This window comes from Anopheles gambiae, chromosome 2 (genome assembly GCF_943734735.2).
Source record: "Anopheles gambiae chromosome 2, idAnoGambNW_F1_1, whole genome shotgun sequence".
Classification (NCBI taxonomy): domain Eukaryota; kingdom Metazoa; phylum Arthropoda; class Insecta; order Diptera; family Culicidae; genus Anopheles; species Anopheles gambiae.
The window spans coordinates 1,032,687-1,049,539 of NC_064601.1; the positions used below are offsets into that span (position 1 = coordinate 1,032,687).

A 16,853-nucleotide genomic window follows, 5' to 3' on the forward strand; every position below is an offset into this window, starting at 1 on the left:
GCACGGGGAGCAGCTCGTTATGTAAGACACATACACTTTTTTTACTGATGCCACCACCAACACCACCCCCAAGCAAAGGCTCCATTTGCTCCAGAATTTGCTCACGTACGGTCTCGGTTGCGCTGGCTCTCTCTCTCTGTCGTTCCCACTCTCGCGCACGGTGCAGCCCGAGAATGGATTGGAAAATAAAAAAGGCGACAGGAGAGGCAGCTAAAAAAAAACACACACACACACACCCAGCCCCAGCTGAAGGTGTACATAAGGAAAGGAAAAATGGAAATCTATTGATGGAGGTGACGGCAGGAGGAGGGAGCGGGAAAAAAGAGGGGGGAGTGAATAAAGCCCCACTGTTACGCGATGGAGCTTGAGTGCGCAGAGAGGGCGGAAGGCGGGAGAAGATTAGAACGGAAGGGAATGAAATAAAAAGAAATCAATGAGGGTGGAGCCAGTGTCGTCTTATCAGTGCGACGTATCGTGGAAACCAGACGTATAAATTTTATTTCATCGTGTATCGTGTCCTGGCTCTCCTAGGTTGTCATCGTTGTCTTGTTGGGTTGTGTTGGTGTCGGCATTCGGTATTGTAAATATTGAAGCGCTAAACTCAATAGTATTGAAAGTATTTTTCACCAATAAAAATGGAGGAAATTTGGCGTTTTATGAGCTTTTTTTCAATCTTATTCCCCAAACCGTATCAATTTCCTTTGAACGAAGCATGTTCTTCCAATCAGTACATACCGAGGAATGTCACACACACACCGACCAGTCCAATTCCATCTTCACCAATAGCGTTAGCGTCCGCGTGTGGGGAGTATGTGAGGCCCGAGATAGGTTTCGATTATTTGACGAACGACGAGAAGTAAATAAAAGCGCTTTTTCGCACAAAAAAAGGAAAAACAACGACGCATTCAAGGATGAAATGGTACCCAGGGAAGCTCACAGCGGAACATAGAGCGTTTGAAAATATAAAAGAATTCCTTCCGGGTGTGTGTGTGTGTCCTAACAGCGCGAGACAGAAAGAGAGAAATGGAAAAGCACTTGGAGCAGCTTGCGAAGCTCATCTTTTCCCTTCGAACGAAGCTAAATCAATATAAAAGTGTATGATTTCGATCTCGCCATCCTCCCGCGTGGAAAGTGTTTCCTTTTTGTCTCGCTTTCACAGACTCAATTCTCCACACTCTCTATCTCTATCTCTCGCTCTTTCATGCTTTTCCCAGGCGGCATGGTCTGATAATGGAAGCCTTGGCAGTAAAAAAAGCACAAAGGCGCAAGATGACTTCGCGTTCTTCTACACATACTCGCGGCACACACACACTGTAGTGAGAATGTGTGAGCGAAAAAGTTTCATTTCTTTTTCTGCCAGCGTTGAGCTTGCTTTTTTATTCCTTCTGATTCTTTCTTTCTGGTTGCTACAAACACACCACCATCAGCTGCACAGAAACACATACACATGCGGCAGCTTTCACATATAGAGCACATAATTCCTGCCCATAAACACACACACACGAAAAGCGAAATGATAACGATGGTTCGAAGTGATCGCAGCCAAAGTCATACACACACACACACACACGACCGAGCTGGCTTCCAATATTTTCCTTATATGCGCTTTTCCGAACGAACCGAACGCCGAAGCGAACGTCGCGGGTCGCTCGGTTGGCTCGGTGGCCGAAGCACACCGTCGAGCTGTGTTGCCGTTGTTGGTGGCGTCGAAGCGGAAAACAGGGCGGAAAATCGCGCTAAAAGGATGCGCTTTTGCAGAGACGAACGCCTCGGCCGGCTCCGCGCCCGTTTTGAGGTTGCTGCTGTGTTTGAAAAAAGTTTTTTCACCGCCTCTTGCTCTTGCTTTCTTGCACACCAAGGATCATCGCTGTGGGCGAAATGGACGAAAGGGAGCGGACGGATGCTTCCCGATCGTTAGGTGCAGGCATCAAAAAGATATTAAAATGGCACACCCTTTCTGGCCCCGTGTCCTACAGCCCACGGTCCCACGAGTGCACTCCGGAAAAGCGTCCGGAAAAGTAAAGTTCCGCTTGGAAAGAGCTGAAGGTGTTTTGCATTTAAAGAGTTTCTCCTCCGCTATTGCTCCACTTCCGTTGCAGGGAAAAGGCCGCGGCAAAAATGATCAAAGTTTTTCGCAGTTAAGGCAGGAAAGCCATTTTATTGAAGTGCATGAAACGAGTGCGCGCGAACGTTACGTTCCACCATGGCGTTCGTTTTGCCCGTTCGTAAGTTTGCCCGCTCGCCTTTATCTCGCCTTTTGCAACAGTATTTCATTCGATCTGCGCCACTTGCATCTCCTCTCTCCCGCAAGAATGCTGAACCATTTTCCGGAAGTGAAAGGCGTGCACGAGAACAGAAACACACACACACACAAAAAACGCGTTGATCGAAGGAAACATAAAAGCTCCCCCACACGGGTTCGGTCGGACTTGGTCGAGTCGAGGGATCGACTCGCCCAACAAGCATGATGCTGCTGCTGCTGCTGCTTCTGTCTGTGTATGAGTGTGCTTGTGCTTTGGGTAAAGTGCAATAGGAAGAAGCTCCCCCTTTTCATGCACTAAATTCACACTCACACACACACACACTTTCACCCAGGCAGCATACGGGAAAGGAGAAGAAAAGAGGCCAACACACAGAGGCGAAAAAAGTATCGGAAAAACATGCACTTCAACGAACAAGGGCAGAGATATTCGGGTTCTCGGGCCGTTTTACCACGCCGGAGAGCACCTCGGCTTCGGGGTGTCGGTGTATGAGTGCAAAAGCTGCCAAAGCTCGGGCGTCGATCCGGGCGACGAAAAGGAAATACGGACGAGAAGGAAATAAATAAGGCATCTCGGTGAGGGGGGGGAAAGGGGGGGGGGGGGAGGAAAGACATGGGACAGCAGCAAAAAATCCCATCCCGATAGTAGTTCGATTCTTCGATACTTTCTTTATCGTTGCGCACGTCGCGTGCGCACATCCTTCTCGTGTGCATGCTATCGAAGCTGGGGCGTGTGTGTGTGTGTGAATTGAGGACACCCCCCGGGTGGGTAAGGAAGAAGGAGAATGGCATTTCGCTCATATGCAACCATCCGAGATCCATCCGACGACCGCCCAAACGAAACCGTTCCAGGGCTCCGAACCACGGGACACGGGCGGCAAGATAATGGGAAAACATGCGTTTTTCCATCGCGAGAGAGTGAAAGCACTTGCTCTCTCTCACGCTCCCTATCTCTCGCTCTCTTACTCCGCTCCTTGGCAGGCAGTGGTCAGGTCAGCAGACGGGCAGCAGCATTGATGTCGCGAGAGCCCATCGATATGTATCGGAATCGAATCACGTCGATTGGCGCCGACAGAAGGAAAGAAAGAAGCAGCTGCAGCTTCGGAATCGGGGAAAAAAAGCTGCACACTTTCATCGCAAGAGGAAGAAAGCTTGCGCGATAGAAGAAAGTGTGAGCGGTGGGACTATTGGAAAGGTTTCGATCTCGGTGCAACTGCGCGACTTCGGTTCCATTTTTTCTGTGTGAGCTTCTCCTGTTTCCGCAATCGTGCTTCCGTTTTATTTGTTGCTCCACACTGCTGCCAATACATTCAGGTGGCGCTTTTTTATGTACATACATGCGCTCTCTCTCTTTCATATCATCTCTCACTCGCTCACTCGTTGCGCTTCCTCGCTCTCTCTCTCCCTGGTAACGAACGGTGGCGAAATACATAAATCGAGTATCGAAAAGAAGAGAATAAAATACGATCGTGCGAGAGAGCGATGGAGTCGCCCGGCATTGCATTCGTTGCGCGCTCGCCGCCTCCCTCCAGTGTGCGCGCCACACACCATCGATGACGTTGGGTGTCGATGTCACCTTCTCATCCCATCATACCCCACCATCGTTCGTATCGTTGCTCTTTGAATGATTTTTTTCCCTTCCATCCGTTGAACGATTTTATTTATCATCGTGTGACGGCGCGGCGGGTTCCAGGCAGGGTTTCGCCAACACATCGACGAATCCGAATGCGGATACCACTCCCTCACCCCTCCAACCCCACACACAAATAAGCGTATACATGCATATGTACATAATAAATCGATACTGTTCGGTTTTGTGAGTTTCGGTGTGTCCGCTTCTCGCTCGCTCGGGTCGCTTGGCGCTCCATGGGGGATGGGGGATGATGGGGGATGGTGGATGAGGGTGCGCTTTTCGCGTCCTGCTCTTGCAAACACATCGCCATCGGTGGTTTTAGTCGTCGACCAAAGGCGGAGCAGTATCGTTTATTGGTAACGCCTCTAACTTCGATATTGGACCATCGTCGGGGCAGTTTTTTTTTTGCTTCTCTTCATTCCCTTACGTGGCTGTTTTTTTCATGCTTGCTCTCCACGATTGTTTTCTTCTTCCAGCAGAACATGTTTTTTGTGTGTTATTCCTTCCACCACACACACACACACACACACTGGAGGGTCGATTTTTATGTGCTTTTCCGGGATGGTGCATAGCGCGCGCTCGAACAGGACGACGGTTTCTTCCCGCAGTGCTATCGAACTTGTCGTCAGCTTCCGGTTTCGGAACATACACACACTCACACATACATCCAGTTCGTGCATCCATTGTTCCTAACCTCAAAAGCTCTCGAGGGGGTGAAAACTCCAAGGGCTGAGCGCATGCAAACACGGCAGGCAAGGGAAAGCACGCGAGCTGAACTTTAACATGCAATATGAAAGGAATTTAATTTATGTTTCAGCTATTTCGCTGCCTCACTGCTTCCACCGAACCGAAGCGGAAGCCCTTGAGAGTGATGTGAGGGGTGAGGGATGAGGGGGAGGGCGTGGTGGTCCCAAGAAGAACTTTTTCTTCTCTTCCTCCCGTGCAGGAGTCGAAACGAGCCGGACTCGACCGGACTCCAACCGACCACGCGTCTCTAGGGGACGTTAGTAATTTGTTAGCAACTGCTGACTTCTTCTACTGCTGCTCCGGTTTCACGACTGTTGCTGACCTATGCATACTCTCCTCTCCTGCTCAGGACTCAGGTCAGGCGAGCTGCCCCACCGAAACGTTTGTTTTCCATATTTTGCCACCCAGCGCCCCCCGCGTAACCGCTGTTGGCGAAGTGAAAGAGCGAAAAATTAGTGGTCCCAACACTAATTAAACGGTCCGGTTTGTGTGGCTCACGGGCGCAAAGCTCACCACCACCCTCCACCAGCGGCCGTTGGTGGGCGAGGGATTGAGCGTGAGTTAATTTTATGCGGTTGTTCAATTTTATGACCTCTCTCGCACACTCCCGCACACACTGGAAGGGCTCGTCAGTAGCAGCAGCTTCGTCTTTGGGGCGTCCTCACAACAATATGGGCTTTAAGCTTTCGGTGTTGAAGCTGCAGTTTTTTGTTCCCTTCTTCATCTACTCCGCTCTCTGTGTGTGGCTGTGTGTGGGGGGTTTGTAGTAATACTGTTGCTTTCTTTGCCTATGACTTGGGCACTTTCGGTTGGACGGTCGCTTTATCCGGTCCGCGATACGAGCACGGGGCACTTTGGCGCGTAGCGTGTCGATTTGTTGACGACGACGAGGTGAAAATTGGTTAATTGGAATCCATTTCTTTGAGTGGTCGTTTTCGGCCGTTGTTGTGCCTTTGCTTCGACCGAGGTGCGCGCGCCTTACCGGTCCATTCATTCACGCGTCGTCTGTCGTCTGTTTTGAATAATTCCCCACTCGGGGCGGGTGGAAAAGCTTTACGCTGGCGCTTCGATAAAGCCTCTCCATGAACCAGTTAGGACAACCGTTTCGGACCGCATAAACTATTAATTTGGTCAGGTTTTGCTGCGTTTTCATGCGGGGCTGTGATTGAAATTTTCGATTAACCATCAAGGCGGCAGCCACACTAATGGATTCGAACGTTCGCCATTTTTGTTTTGCGACTTTATTGCATCGTAGACTCTATTTCATTCCATCCCAGCCCACACCCAGCCAGCCAGCCAGCCAGCCACTCGAAGCCAAGATAAGATTATGTACCGAAAAAGCGGCCCCAGGGTGGGAAGTATATGTGTGTGTGTGCTTTAAGGTTTATTGAGCAAATGGAATGTACGCAATACCATCTAGCCGCACGTAATCGCACACGAATAGAAGGAATAAAAGGAAGCAGTGGCTTTTTCGCCGCTTTTTTTTGTGTGTGTGCTGTTCCCATCTTCCCATCCTCCACTGTGCATCGATTGGTGCTCGATCCGAACGGTGTTATTTACACACCGAAACCGAATCGGCATCTTTGCGCACTCGAGAACTGCATTCCATCTCTGTTCCGGTGCGCTCGTTTGCGCTCTCGCTTGCTCGCGCGCGCCCCCGTTATCAATTTCGAGGCTATCGGCCCCTCGAAACGGCGTCCCCAATAGCGCACTCCCCAGCAACGTCCCCTTGCAACGCTGCAAACGACCCCAACAACGACGACGACGACGATGGCGCTGCATACATACAAGCTTTTATTCTTCACCGAACACCGCTCGATAGCATCGCTCATGTACAAGGACCGCCGCACACCCGCCAAACGACCCACCGACCGACCTGAATGGTGGTTCGAAAATACATCGCTCTTATCGAAACGAAGAAGCGAATTGGTGTGATTGTGAGCGAAAGGACGATGCGAACGAAGCGAACCGAAAACCCGCTCTCTTGCAAAAACCCGGGACGACAAGGCACACACAGCCGTGCACGGCGACCGAAAAACCGAACCCAACTGAGAGAGGATGATGCGCTTTGATTCGATTTTTCCGAATCGAATTGTGCTTGGCGAAGCTCGGGAACAGGCCACGGTACCACGGTGGAAAAATATAAAAAAGCTCTTCTCATTCTTTTCGCAGCTTCCGCCGCTGTGGTGTGTGCTGGGTGGTGGTGGTGGGTGGGTGGGATGCTGCAAGCTTCTCACAAGCAAGCTTCAACTCTCTCGCTCTCTCTCTCTCGCTCTTCCACACTGTCTCATACACACAGACGCACACATAGTGAAGCAGCATACAGTCGCTCAATCACTCTCCAACAATTGAAGAAATACAATTCGGAAAATATCGTCTATCTATATGCAGGAGGCAGCTTTTCCTATTCTGCGACTTCTTCTTCCCTGGGTGTGTAGCAGAGAAATGCAAGGACTCTGTTTTTTTTTCATTCCTTCCCTCTCGCGCAGTCCACTCTCCATCTCACTCGTTCGTTTCGCGTAGGAACTTGTGTCTAGAACCAGGCACGGAATCGTTCCGTTCCGGTGGAAGTTTATAAACATTTTCCATTTCCAATGTTCCGTGAGAGGGAGGGGGGGGGGGGGAAGAGGATTGTAGGGGTGCGGGAGTAGAGGGTGTGAGACGAGTTCAAAAGCAGTGTGTGAGTGCTTTTTATCAAACGTTCAGCCCGCGCCGTGTCTCACCGCCGCCACTGCCAAGTGACATACCGACGAACCATCATTTGCGAGGAATCCGATAGATGGTTGGCACGTTTGCTAGAGCTGTTTGTGGCAGGACTTTTCCATCGACATGGCTATTCGCTGTTTGTACGACGTTGTTTTGCGGTGGGTTTTTTTTTTCTCTCCCCGAAGGCGGAATGGAGATGAGTACGAATGTAGACATGAAATCAATATTTTGTAACATTTTCGAGGAGTGTTGTTCCAAGGCGTGTTTTTGAGCATCTTTTGAATCGAATATTTAGCTGTAAATTTTCAGTACCTCCAGAAGTGCTTAACAAAAATTCTTTCTTTTCTTTACTTTCAGGTAAATACCTGACTAACATTGGATGTTCTATTCTTCAAGCCAGCTCACTAGGTATGCCTGACTCTTGCACAACAGTCCTTCTTCTCTCGGTTCCGTGACATACGCTAATCAGAACACTCCGGTGCAGAGATTATGCTTCCCCCCAGTATCTTCAAATCAGTCGTCAAATTGTCTGGAAAAAGGCAAGCAAAGCCTGGTTGTAAACATTTTTACGAGACCGAAGACGGTACGGCCTGTTCTTGTCTTGGCTGCACAACTAAGATGTAGTTAGATTTTTGGAGCACGACAAAGAACAGGAGAAAAAAACCATCAACCGACACACATGCTCGATGTGGGTTGGGAAGCGTGCATCAAATCAAACCATCATCGTCTTCGAATCTCCTCCACGGAAGCCCGTACAGTGGAGGAAAACGCGGGGGGAAATCTTTTCGCAACCTGATGACGATGACTGCGAGACATAAACATCGTCCGTCAGAATTAGTAGCGACGTTTGATATCGCAAAAATGATATCGAAAGGAGAATAGGGGAACCTGGCAGAGCAGGATGGACTCGGAGTTCTTTGCCTGCCTGCCACAATCTAACGTCCTCGTTTGTTGCTTTTTTGAGGTTACTCTTGAACTTCAACTTCTATCTAGCGTTCCTGCTTCCTTCCTCTACACTCTCCGACTCTGAAGCTGTCATGTCATTTACTGGGCCGAGAAGGCAGCAGCATTAAAGCATGGAGCATGGTGGAGCAGTCGAGGAGCACGGTGTCAGTGATGTATAAATTATAATTATGCATAAAAACCGCACGCGATGAGCATATGATGGGCATGGGGACGAGGGATACACGCCGGAGGAAGCGCTTCGCAGGTCAAACGGGTGAAAGCAACAGAAGCAGAAGCATTAAACAGCATAACACAGGGACCAGTCGTACCAGCCAGTACGCTGGATGCTGCCAAAAACGGCTGCAATGGGGGGGGATGGGATGGGATGGAGCGACAAAAATCAGCCTGATGAGCGACATCCAGCCAAGTGAGTGAGAGAGAGAGAGAGAAAGAAAGGCCGAGCATGGGCTTAGAGATAGCGAGCGAGGAAAGGATTGTGTGTGTGTGTGCGTCTGGCGCGCTCTGAACGTCGCTGAAAAACGAGATATTGTTGTCTGGGTTCTTAGCCCCGGCAGCATCCACCGGCATCATCCACCGGCATCATCACAACCCATCATCACCGTCATCGTCATCGTCGTCGGCGGTTGTGGCTGCGGCGGCGGCACAGCGTTGCGGAAGTGTGCCTTACGCCACTGTGTCTGTGTGTATGCCCTTGCCTTGTCAGAACGCTGCACGCAATTAGAATCAGATTTTTGTCAGCACGATTAAAGCGCAGCACGGCAAAACGGATCTTCAAGTAAGAACTTGAGCCGCAAAAAAAGCAAAAGAAGCGTCAAGCAGGAAACGAGTCGTGGACGTGGGAGTTGCACACTTTTGTTCGAAGACAGTCGGGGTTTTTTGGGATCAATTGGGATCAATTTCCATACTTCATGCTCATCCAGCTACCCTCCCCTGGCAGCCACGCAACGGTACGCAACAATTGATTTCCGGACGACTTCCCGTTTTCCGGCTGCATCGTTCGCCAGCATCCTCCGTTCGATGCTGTTTTTATTTATATTTGGCAAAGTCACAAACGGGGAGGGAGTCTTTTTGTTGTTGTTGTTTTTGTTGTTGGTTTGTTTCGCACTTCCCGTTCAACTCGATCAGCAGCGTGAATGCATCACGCAATGCATCCTTATGGAAGATCTTTTTGCAGCTCGTTCCGTGTGTGTGTCCCCGCATTGGACCTACATTGTAGAATGATTTATCGCCCGATTGTATGCAACCTCACGGGGGGGTGGGGGGAGGAGGACGTCCACCAGCGATCGATCAATAAGAGGTGGTGGAGGGGGAACAAAAATGCATCGAAAAGAAGTTGGCACGCGCAACCCACACGCGCACTCGATTAATTTGTACAACACACACACGCAGTGACACACACAACAGGAACGATTGTGTTCCGCACAGTGGGAGAGAGGCACCGAGGGGGTTCCTTTCATTGCACATTTTGGAAGGAATCATGTGGGGGGGTTGTGAGGAGAGTTGAACTCTAATTTCAATAGCGAACGTTCGAAAGTGAACAACGACCGAGGGATGGTGGGTTTCGGGCGATGATTTGCGACGCATGCTGCTCATTATTCATGTTTTGGGGAGGTAAGGGGGTGAACCAAATGCAAATTCGGCGAGGCCCTGTGCAGCACAAGCTGATCCGCCAGTAATCAAACCATCAAAGTAGCCTTTGAAAAGCGTTTTCGTTAGTTGGGGAAACGGTTTTTCGATACAGAACATGAAAAAGTTGGTGTGCGTGTTGTTGGTTTTAAAAACATTACAAACCGCTTCGGTGTACGGCGATAAGCATGGCTGTCAAGTGCTGCTGGAGGGGCCAAACTGTCCAATTGAGGAGAACAACAGTAACAGCTCACTCGCGGCAGCTTGTGATGGATGGCTGTGGGAGCGACGCTGGATTGCGGTGGAAAAGAGCTGTTTGCCAAGTGAATGGCTGCGACACAACTGTACCCAAGATGTGAAGGTAACGCTGACGAATCTGGAGCTCGTGTATGTGCAGCTAAAGGTCGATAGATTGATTTACCATCCATCCCCAAACGACACTGTCTTGCTGGTAAGGAGCATACCTCGAGAGTAGTGTCCTCTCTTGCCAATTGTTGCATACATTATTCACGCCACACAGCTGCTGCTAAGCCGTCCATTCGGTGGACCGTTCGAGAGTGAGTTGGAAGTCAATCCCGCTTTGAGCCTGCACCGGAACTGGATTGATGAAACGATTCGCCACGAAGATGCGAAGGACGTTGCGCGTCGACAGCTGGAACGGGCGGTGGATACCGGTGGCGGCGGCGACCTTCCAGCAATTGCTTTTATGGACTTTTTGAAACTGCTCCTCGTGGTGAGCTCACTGGCCGGAATATCGTTCCTATTCTGCTGCACATTTATGCTCGTTTCGAAGTAGCAGCAGCACCGGCAGCCCCGGCAACAGCAACAGAACCCATCAAGCGTAATCAAAACTTGTGTTCCAATCAAACATTTATCATTTCTATCATTTCTTCCCTTCCCCTTTGTGCGGTGGAAGAACACGGCACCACGGCTGCATGGCATTCGCTGGCAAACGTGTGTGTGTGTGTATTTCGGTGCAGATTTTATGCATGTTTTAATTTCCACCGCTCGAATTGCCATTACCCGAGGGGGGGGGGGGGGGGGGTGTAGTGGGGGTTTGCAGCATAATTTTAGCAGCTGCTACGTGCAATTCCTCCCACGAGCATCACACAAACACACACGCTGAAGCACACGGTCGAGTCGGGATGTCATTTTCATCAACTGAGTTGACAAGTTGCATTGTTTCGATTTGATCGTAATTAAAACAAAACCGGAGTTGCACACACACACCCTCCCTCTCTCTCTCTCTTTCTCTCTGTGTGGGGCATGCATAACGGGTGCGCCGGCCTCACTGCACTGCGTGGCGTTTGTTTTTGTTTGTGAGCGCATTAAATAACCCAATTGTATGGCACGGCGGTGGCGGCATTTGCCCTCGGCGCTTCTTAATCAGTTCCCGAACGTTTCTGTGTGTGTGTGTGTGTGTGTGTGTGTGTGTGTGTGTGTGTGTGTGTGTGTGTGTGTGTGTGTGTGTGTGTGTGTGTGTGTGTGTGTGTGTGTGTGTGTGTGTGTGTGTGTGTGTGTGTGTGTGTGTGTGTGTGTGTGTGTGTGTGTGTGTGTGTACAGGGGAAGGAGTACTCCGGTGCGCACGGTGGCACTAATTTAAATTTAAATAATAAATCGCAAACAACGGCCACCTTTTGCGCGGCATTTTGGCTCACGTGCGCTGCTGATTTGCCTGGCAGGAGCTGACTCAAACGCCGACCTCGGCGTCTTTCTCACCGATGAACCAATATTTTCCACCTTTTTTTCCATTTTTGTTTTGTCGTCACTGTACAATACCCTCCACACGTGCGGAAGTGGCCAGCGTACAGTATGATTAATCCAACCTCGAACATTTGAAGGCCGAAGGCCGGAAAATCATCATCCCCTCGGTTTGCTCGGGTATGACCTCATTTTCGGTGCCTCCCCTATGCTCGATTCGATTTCGCTCAAGATCCTGCATGAAAGATTGACACTTGAAAGCCGAATGATGAGGGTTAATTTTACCGAGCGTTTCGTTGTGGAGCGGTGCCATTTCTTTCCACCTCCCTCCGAGGGGGGGGGGGAGAAGGAGAGAAGGCTTTTATCACTCGTAACGCGCCCCGTACTCGTGTTCCGGTCGTAAGCACAAAGCCGGCGCGCGTTGGCGACGTTGGTGGCGGGCCCTGGTTAGCGTGTCGCGGAGTGGTAAGTGCTTAATGTTGCTGCGGTTTCACCGAGAGACCCCGAGGGCCGCGCCGAGGGAAGTAATCTCGACACGCAATATTTCGATACGTTATCAATCATAGTCCGGTACGATTTCCTTCCTGAAAATAATACGCTTTCGGTTCGTTTTCGTATCGCTCCGTTCCGTTCCGTTCCGTGTGTCGTGTCGCTTTTCTTTGTTCGCCGTGGTAGGCTCTCGCTCTCGGGTCCGATAATTTAGAACGATCATAGAATCGGGCCCATTGCTTCCGTGTACCGCCCTTCAATCGATGGCCGGGGCACTTTGGGAAGAGCGAAACTTCCCCACTCGCACTTCGCTTGACGGTGGCCCTCAGAACCGTCGTGTAATGACCAACGTCCGCATCACGAAACGTGGTCGTTAGTGCCCGACGATGCGACGATGCGGGCGCTCCTCGAGCGGATATCGACCGAGTTTGGCTCAAACAAGCAAGAAGAAGAAGCAACACTAACCGCAGACCGATCATCGCATGCTTCTTGTGGCAGCAGTTGTTTTTTGTGTGTGTGTACTTCAACTTTAAAACGACAATCGCGCGCAGAACGGGGAAAACATCATGCACCATCATGAATGGAAATCATTTATCTCGGTATATTTTATTATTGTGCTCCCACACAAACACACACACACCCATACCAAAGCAGTAAGTGATTTAGTGAGACTTATGTGCAGTGGAGGGTGCAGGGTGGAGGGGGTTGCCCTATCGTCGTTTGGTTTCGATCGTTCCACGGTTCGATCGTGCTCCTTCCGAAATGAAGCTCAACTCTGCACATTCCACACATTTCCTTTGGGTTGTTTTGTGTGTGTGTTTGTGTGTGTTTTTTTCACTTCTGCACATCGTCTCTACATTTTTATTGTTAGCTGTGTTTGCTTAATTTGTGCTGCCTGCCCCGAGATGAGGGCAGCTGGTGGTGGCCCGTGCTGGCTCGCTTCGTACGCCAAATTCAATACGCCAAAGCGCAAGGGAAATTGTTTGCTGCGTAGGTTTAAAGCTCAATTTTGTCCCCTCCGGCCGATGGGGGAAAGGGCTCGCCCCGTGCGACATCATCAAGGTGTCGTTCAGTTTCGAGCGTAATTTGCATTTACCTGTCAACCGCCGCCCGCTTCCCGGCCGTGTGGAACCCCATTCATCCGGGCGCTTGGACCGTCTTTCACGATTCATTGAGCAACGAGGTACGGGTGTGCTGCGACAAGGGCGAAGGTTTTGAATAACAAATAAATTCGTTTATTAACAAACGAAGAAAAGAAGTAATTCAATTCGAACGAACCTGACGTCTTGCCTGCCCCTGCTTGCGGACCGACCGGGAGGAGGCTGGCCGGAGACGAAGGACATTCGTTTAATCTCACTGCTTGTGCGTTCCGTGATGAACGAACGAACGGAACACGCCCGAACGCGGTCTTGCTGCGGAATAATGGTCGCGTGGTGGACGGTGGTATTATTGTTTCCGGTATTCGATGATTTATATCCGATTTCAAAATCATCTTTGACATGGGAGGAAGCCTATTTCAGCGCTCGGTCGGGGAACGTAAACTGAAGCCCAATATGGAGGCAAGCATTTAATGTTTGTCGTTCCAAAACCGTCCTCGCATTGCGCATTCGAAGACTCGCTGCGACACTTTTGCGATGAGAAGTTGATCGAATTTCGACCCAAAGTAGGCTTCAACATCAATTCGTGTCGCTTATTTGACAGATGTCGCAACCACGGTGGGTGGAGTGCCACGTTGTGTACGCAATGTTTTCACCAATTACGCGCAGTACAGGTCATGCATTTTGGAACTAACCAGCGGTAATGTTTACAAAAACAGGATGACACCACGGAGCTGCGGGACTCGAATCGAATCAATGTTAAACGCAAACAACAAACACGTACGCTAATTCCCTTTTTTGTGGGTTGGGTGGGGGCTGGCAGAGGCTTAGTCTGTGGTTCACCAGCCCGCGAACACGTGGCCGCGCGAGTGTTGCTCGTGCGCCGAGTTCGTCACCCTTTTTCGCCTATCGAACGTTATGCTCCATTTCCGAAAACGCGACCAAATCGACGGCCGACCGTCCGACCGGTTGAAAGTTCCGGAAGCCACACTAGGGGCGACCGTCCCGAGTGTGTGTGTGTGTTTTTTTCGTTCTTTCTTTTCGTTCGCTTAATCTAACGCTCCCCCTGCCCCCTCTCCGCACCGAAAAACAACCGCGTCCAAAGTCAAATGGTGGCTAATGTGTGCGACCGCATGTTTATACAAAATTACTCCCGTGCACACACTCACACTCACTCACTCACTGAAGGCCGCACACTTCGCCCGGGCAGTGTGTTAAGTACGTTGGACATGAAGCTAAGAGAGGGGAAGGCAACCCGGCGTGCTTTCGTGCATTACTGGGGAAATGAAATGGAACGAAACGGTCCATCGGAAAGCGTGGGGACGATTAGAACGATTCTGGTCTTTCTTTTTTCAAGGGACTGGACTGATGCGATGGAATAAAATGGAAAGAAGTGATTTTATACACAAAAAATCTTTAAACAACAGCATGCCCTCATAATGGACACATTTTAATTCAACTTGAATATGTTTCCATTTATTGAGTATCATCGTGCAAACTTATTGATGGCATGCAAACTTAGAATATGCCTTAGTCATTGCCCTGATGATGACGATAATGATAGAGCGCAGCATATGGGCTTTGAAGCGAAACGCTAATAAAGTTGTAACCATCATCAGAGCTCATTTAAATCGTATGAAACGTGTTCAGAAAGACAAACAGATTCTTCACGTGTCAATAGGTCAAAGGTCAACTATCCCTCACATTTTATCACTATTTTCCACGCACTTACGCACTGCTCCCTTCAGCGATATCTATGCTCCTCCATCCACAATTGACCACGGTCGTATCGAAATCGAAGTGATAGGAGAACCAACCCCCCCCCCCCCCCCCCCGTGACACCTACCGGAAGTCGTCCCCGGGAGCAGCGTATGACGAGCGCGAGTGATCATAAATTAATTACCGGTGTTGATAACAACTCAGCACCATTAAATATTCACAGGCGTAAAACGACGTCCGCGTGCGCCCATCAAGGCGTGCACACTGTCCCGTCCACCCCTACCCCCCCACAACAGCGGCCGTATCCTGAACGCAGTGAAAATAATTATCCTGTCTATCACTTTTCCCTCGCTGGCCTGCGCTGGGACGGTAAACGGTAGTCAAACGCACTGTTTGCCACTCGCTAGGCGGAGTTGTCCGATGAAGGAGCGCTAGTATCGTCGGAATACAATGTGTCCACGTGGTCCCCTTTGGGAGAGGCTGAATAACAAAAAAAAAATGCCCATCCTGATAGTGACAGAGGGAAGAAGGAGGAAAAACCAACAACAAAAACAACAACTACTGTGCGAAGGATGGCCCCCGTTGGACTGACGGGGAGAAGATATTAATAGACACGCGTTGACCCTATTTTTTTAATGCTATTCAATTCTTTTCCACCCTCTGCGGGAGGTGGGGTAAGGGGGAGCGATAGGTTAAGAAAGTGAAAAATGTGTTCCTATCATAGCCGGCCCCGGTAGCGTTGAGCGTTGTTTGCTCGACTAACGATCGGCTACTTGCTAACAAATTTTCTACATCACCTCATGCTTTGTGTGTGTTGTTTTTTCCTTCTCCCGCTTGTCGTTGGTTCACGTCATCTGGGTGCGCTTTAAAATCATTATGCTTCACCAGCCCGTGGACACGAAAGATAATCAATTAATGACCGGTGCGGAAATCAGTCCCCCGGCCACCATGCCCAGTCACGCGGCGGTACGCGGCTTTTTTGATAGATGAAGAGCGAAAAAATGAATGAAGTGAGACTTAATAGAAACGGCAAACACGAAACTGATACCTTTTGGGTGGCAAAGAGAGGGAGAGAGAGAGCGATGGAGAAAGGTCGAGGAAGATGTTGTGGAAAATAATCAACACCTCGCGCCCCTGCGACACTTTGCTTTCAAAAAGCGATGACTAAGACACTTTTGTCGCACGGTTGTTGGTTCTTGTTTTTTTTGGCAAGTGTTCATTAAAGCTGAAAGAAATTTGCTTATCAGTGTGCTCATCTATTGATTGTGAGGTAAATTACGGTTTTTTTTTTTTAAAAGTAATATAAAAGCTTCATACAAGTCTACTTTGGAGGAAAGGAGGAAAAAGTTATGAAATCATTCTTCCCTCACAGTCTCCCGGGTTGTTTAAGAACAGAAGACCGCTGCCGGAACCTTGCACAGCCCGCGAGCAATAATGGGGATCAGTTGCATTGGAATCCGAGCCGAGTGAAAGTTAGATTGATAATTTGAAAATTCAATGCAAATGGCCGGGCTGCAGAGTTTGAGCTGGTGGATAAGAATTTTTTGATTAAATCCCCAGTTCTGCTGCTGTTCCGCGCACAGTTCACGGCTGTCGGGGAGAAAGAATTTTGCAATTATCGTAAGAGTGAGAGCGAGTGAAGGATATAGAGGGAAAAGGCGAGTGAGAGAGAAGCAGAAGCGAGCGGTTTTCATCAGCCGGGAAGGATGCGGGTGTAATGATAATAAAAATAATAAAATTTAATCATAAATATAAAAACGGATATAAAAGCTTGATAGAGCCGAGGGGCGCTCGTGAACCTCGTGAGCTCGATGACACTGAACTTTATCCCGGTTTGCTGGAGCACACGCCCCCAACCCCAACACGCACCGGCTGGAACAATTCGCGAGAGACAGATATTTTGCCCATT

At 49.6% G+C, this 16,853-nt stretch overlaps 2 protein-coding genes across 15 annotated transcripts in view; both read left to right on the top strand.

The window, feature by feature from the left end:
* The window catches only part of LOC3290433 (homeobox protein cut), a 169,516-nt gene that overhangs the window by 37,235 nt on the left and 115,428 nt on the right, over positions 1 to 16,853 (top strand). The window lies entirely within an intron of this gene.
* Positions 9,597 to 10,806, top strand: LOC133392115 (uncharacterized). Its single transcript, XM_061650841.1, has 2 exons — positions 9,597 to 10,389; positions 10,459 to 10,806. Exons 1-2 carry the CDS (start codon positions 10,057 to 10,059, stop codon positions 10,732 to 10,734), a joined length of 609 nt encoding a protein of 202 aa, XP_061506825.1. The 5' UTR covers positions 9,597 to 10,056; the 3' UTR covers positions 10,735 to 10,806.

Bases quoted from the DNA above. Each gene is read 5' to 3' on its own strand.
- LOC133392115 (XM_061650841.1), top strand. From the start codon at position 10,057: ATGAAAAAGTTGGTGTGCGTGTTGTTGGTTTTAAAAACATTACAAACC. The intron at 10,390-10,458 runs GTAAGGAGCATA...CACGCCACACAG, and splicing joins CAAACGACACTGTCTTGCTG to CTGCTGCTAAGCCGTCCATT.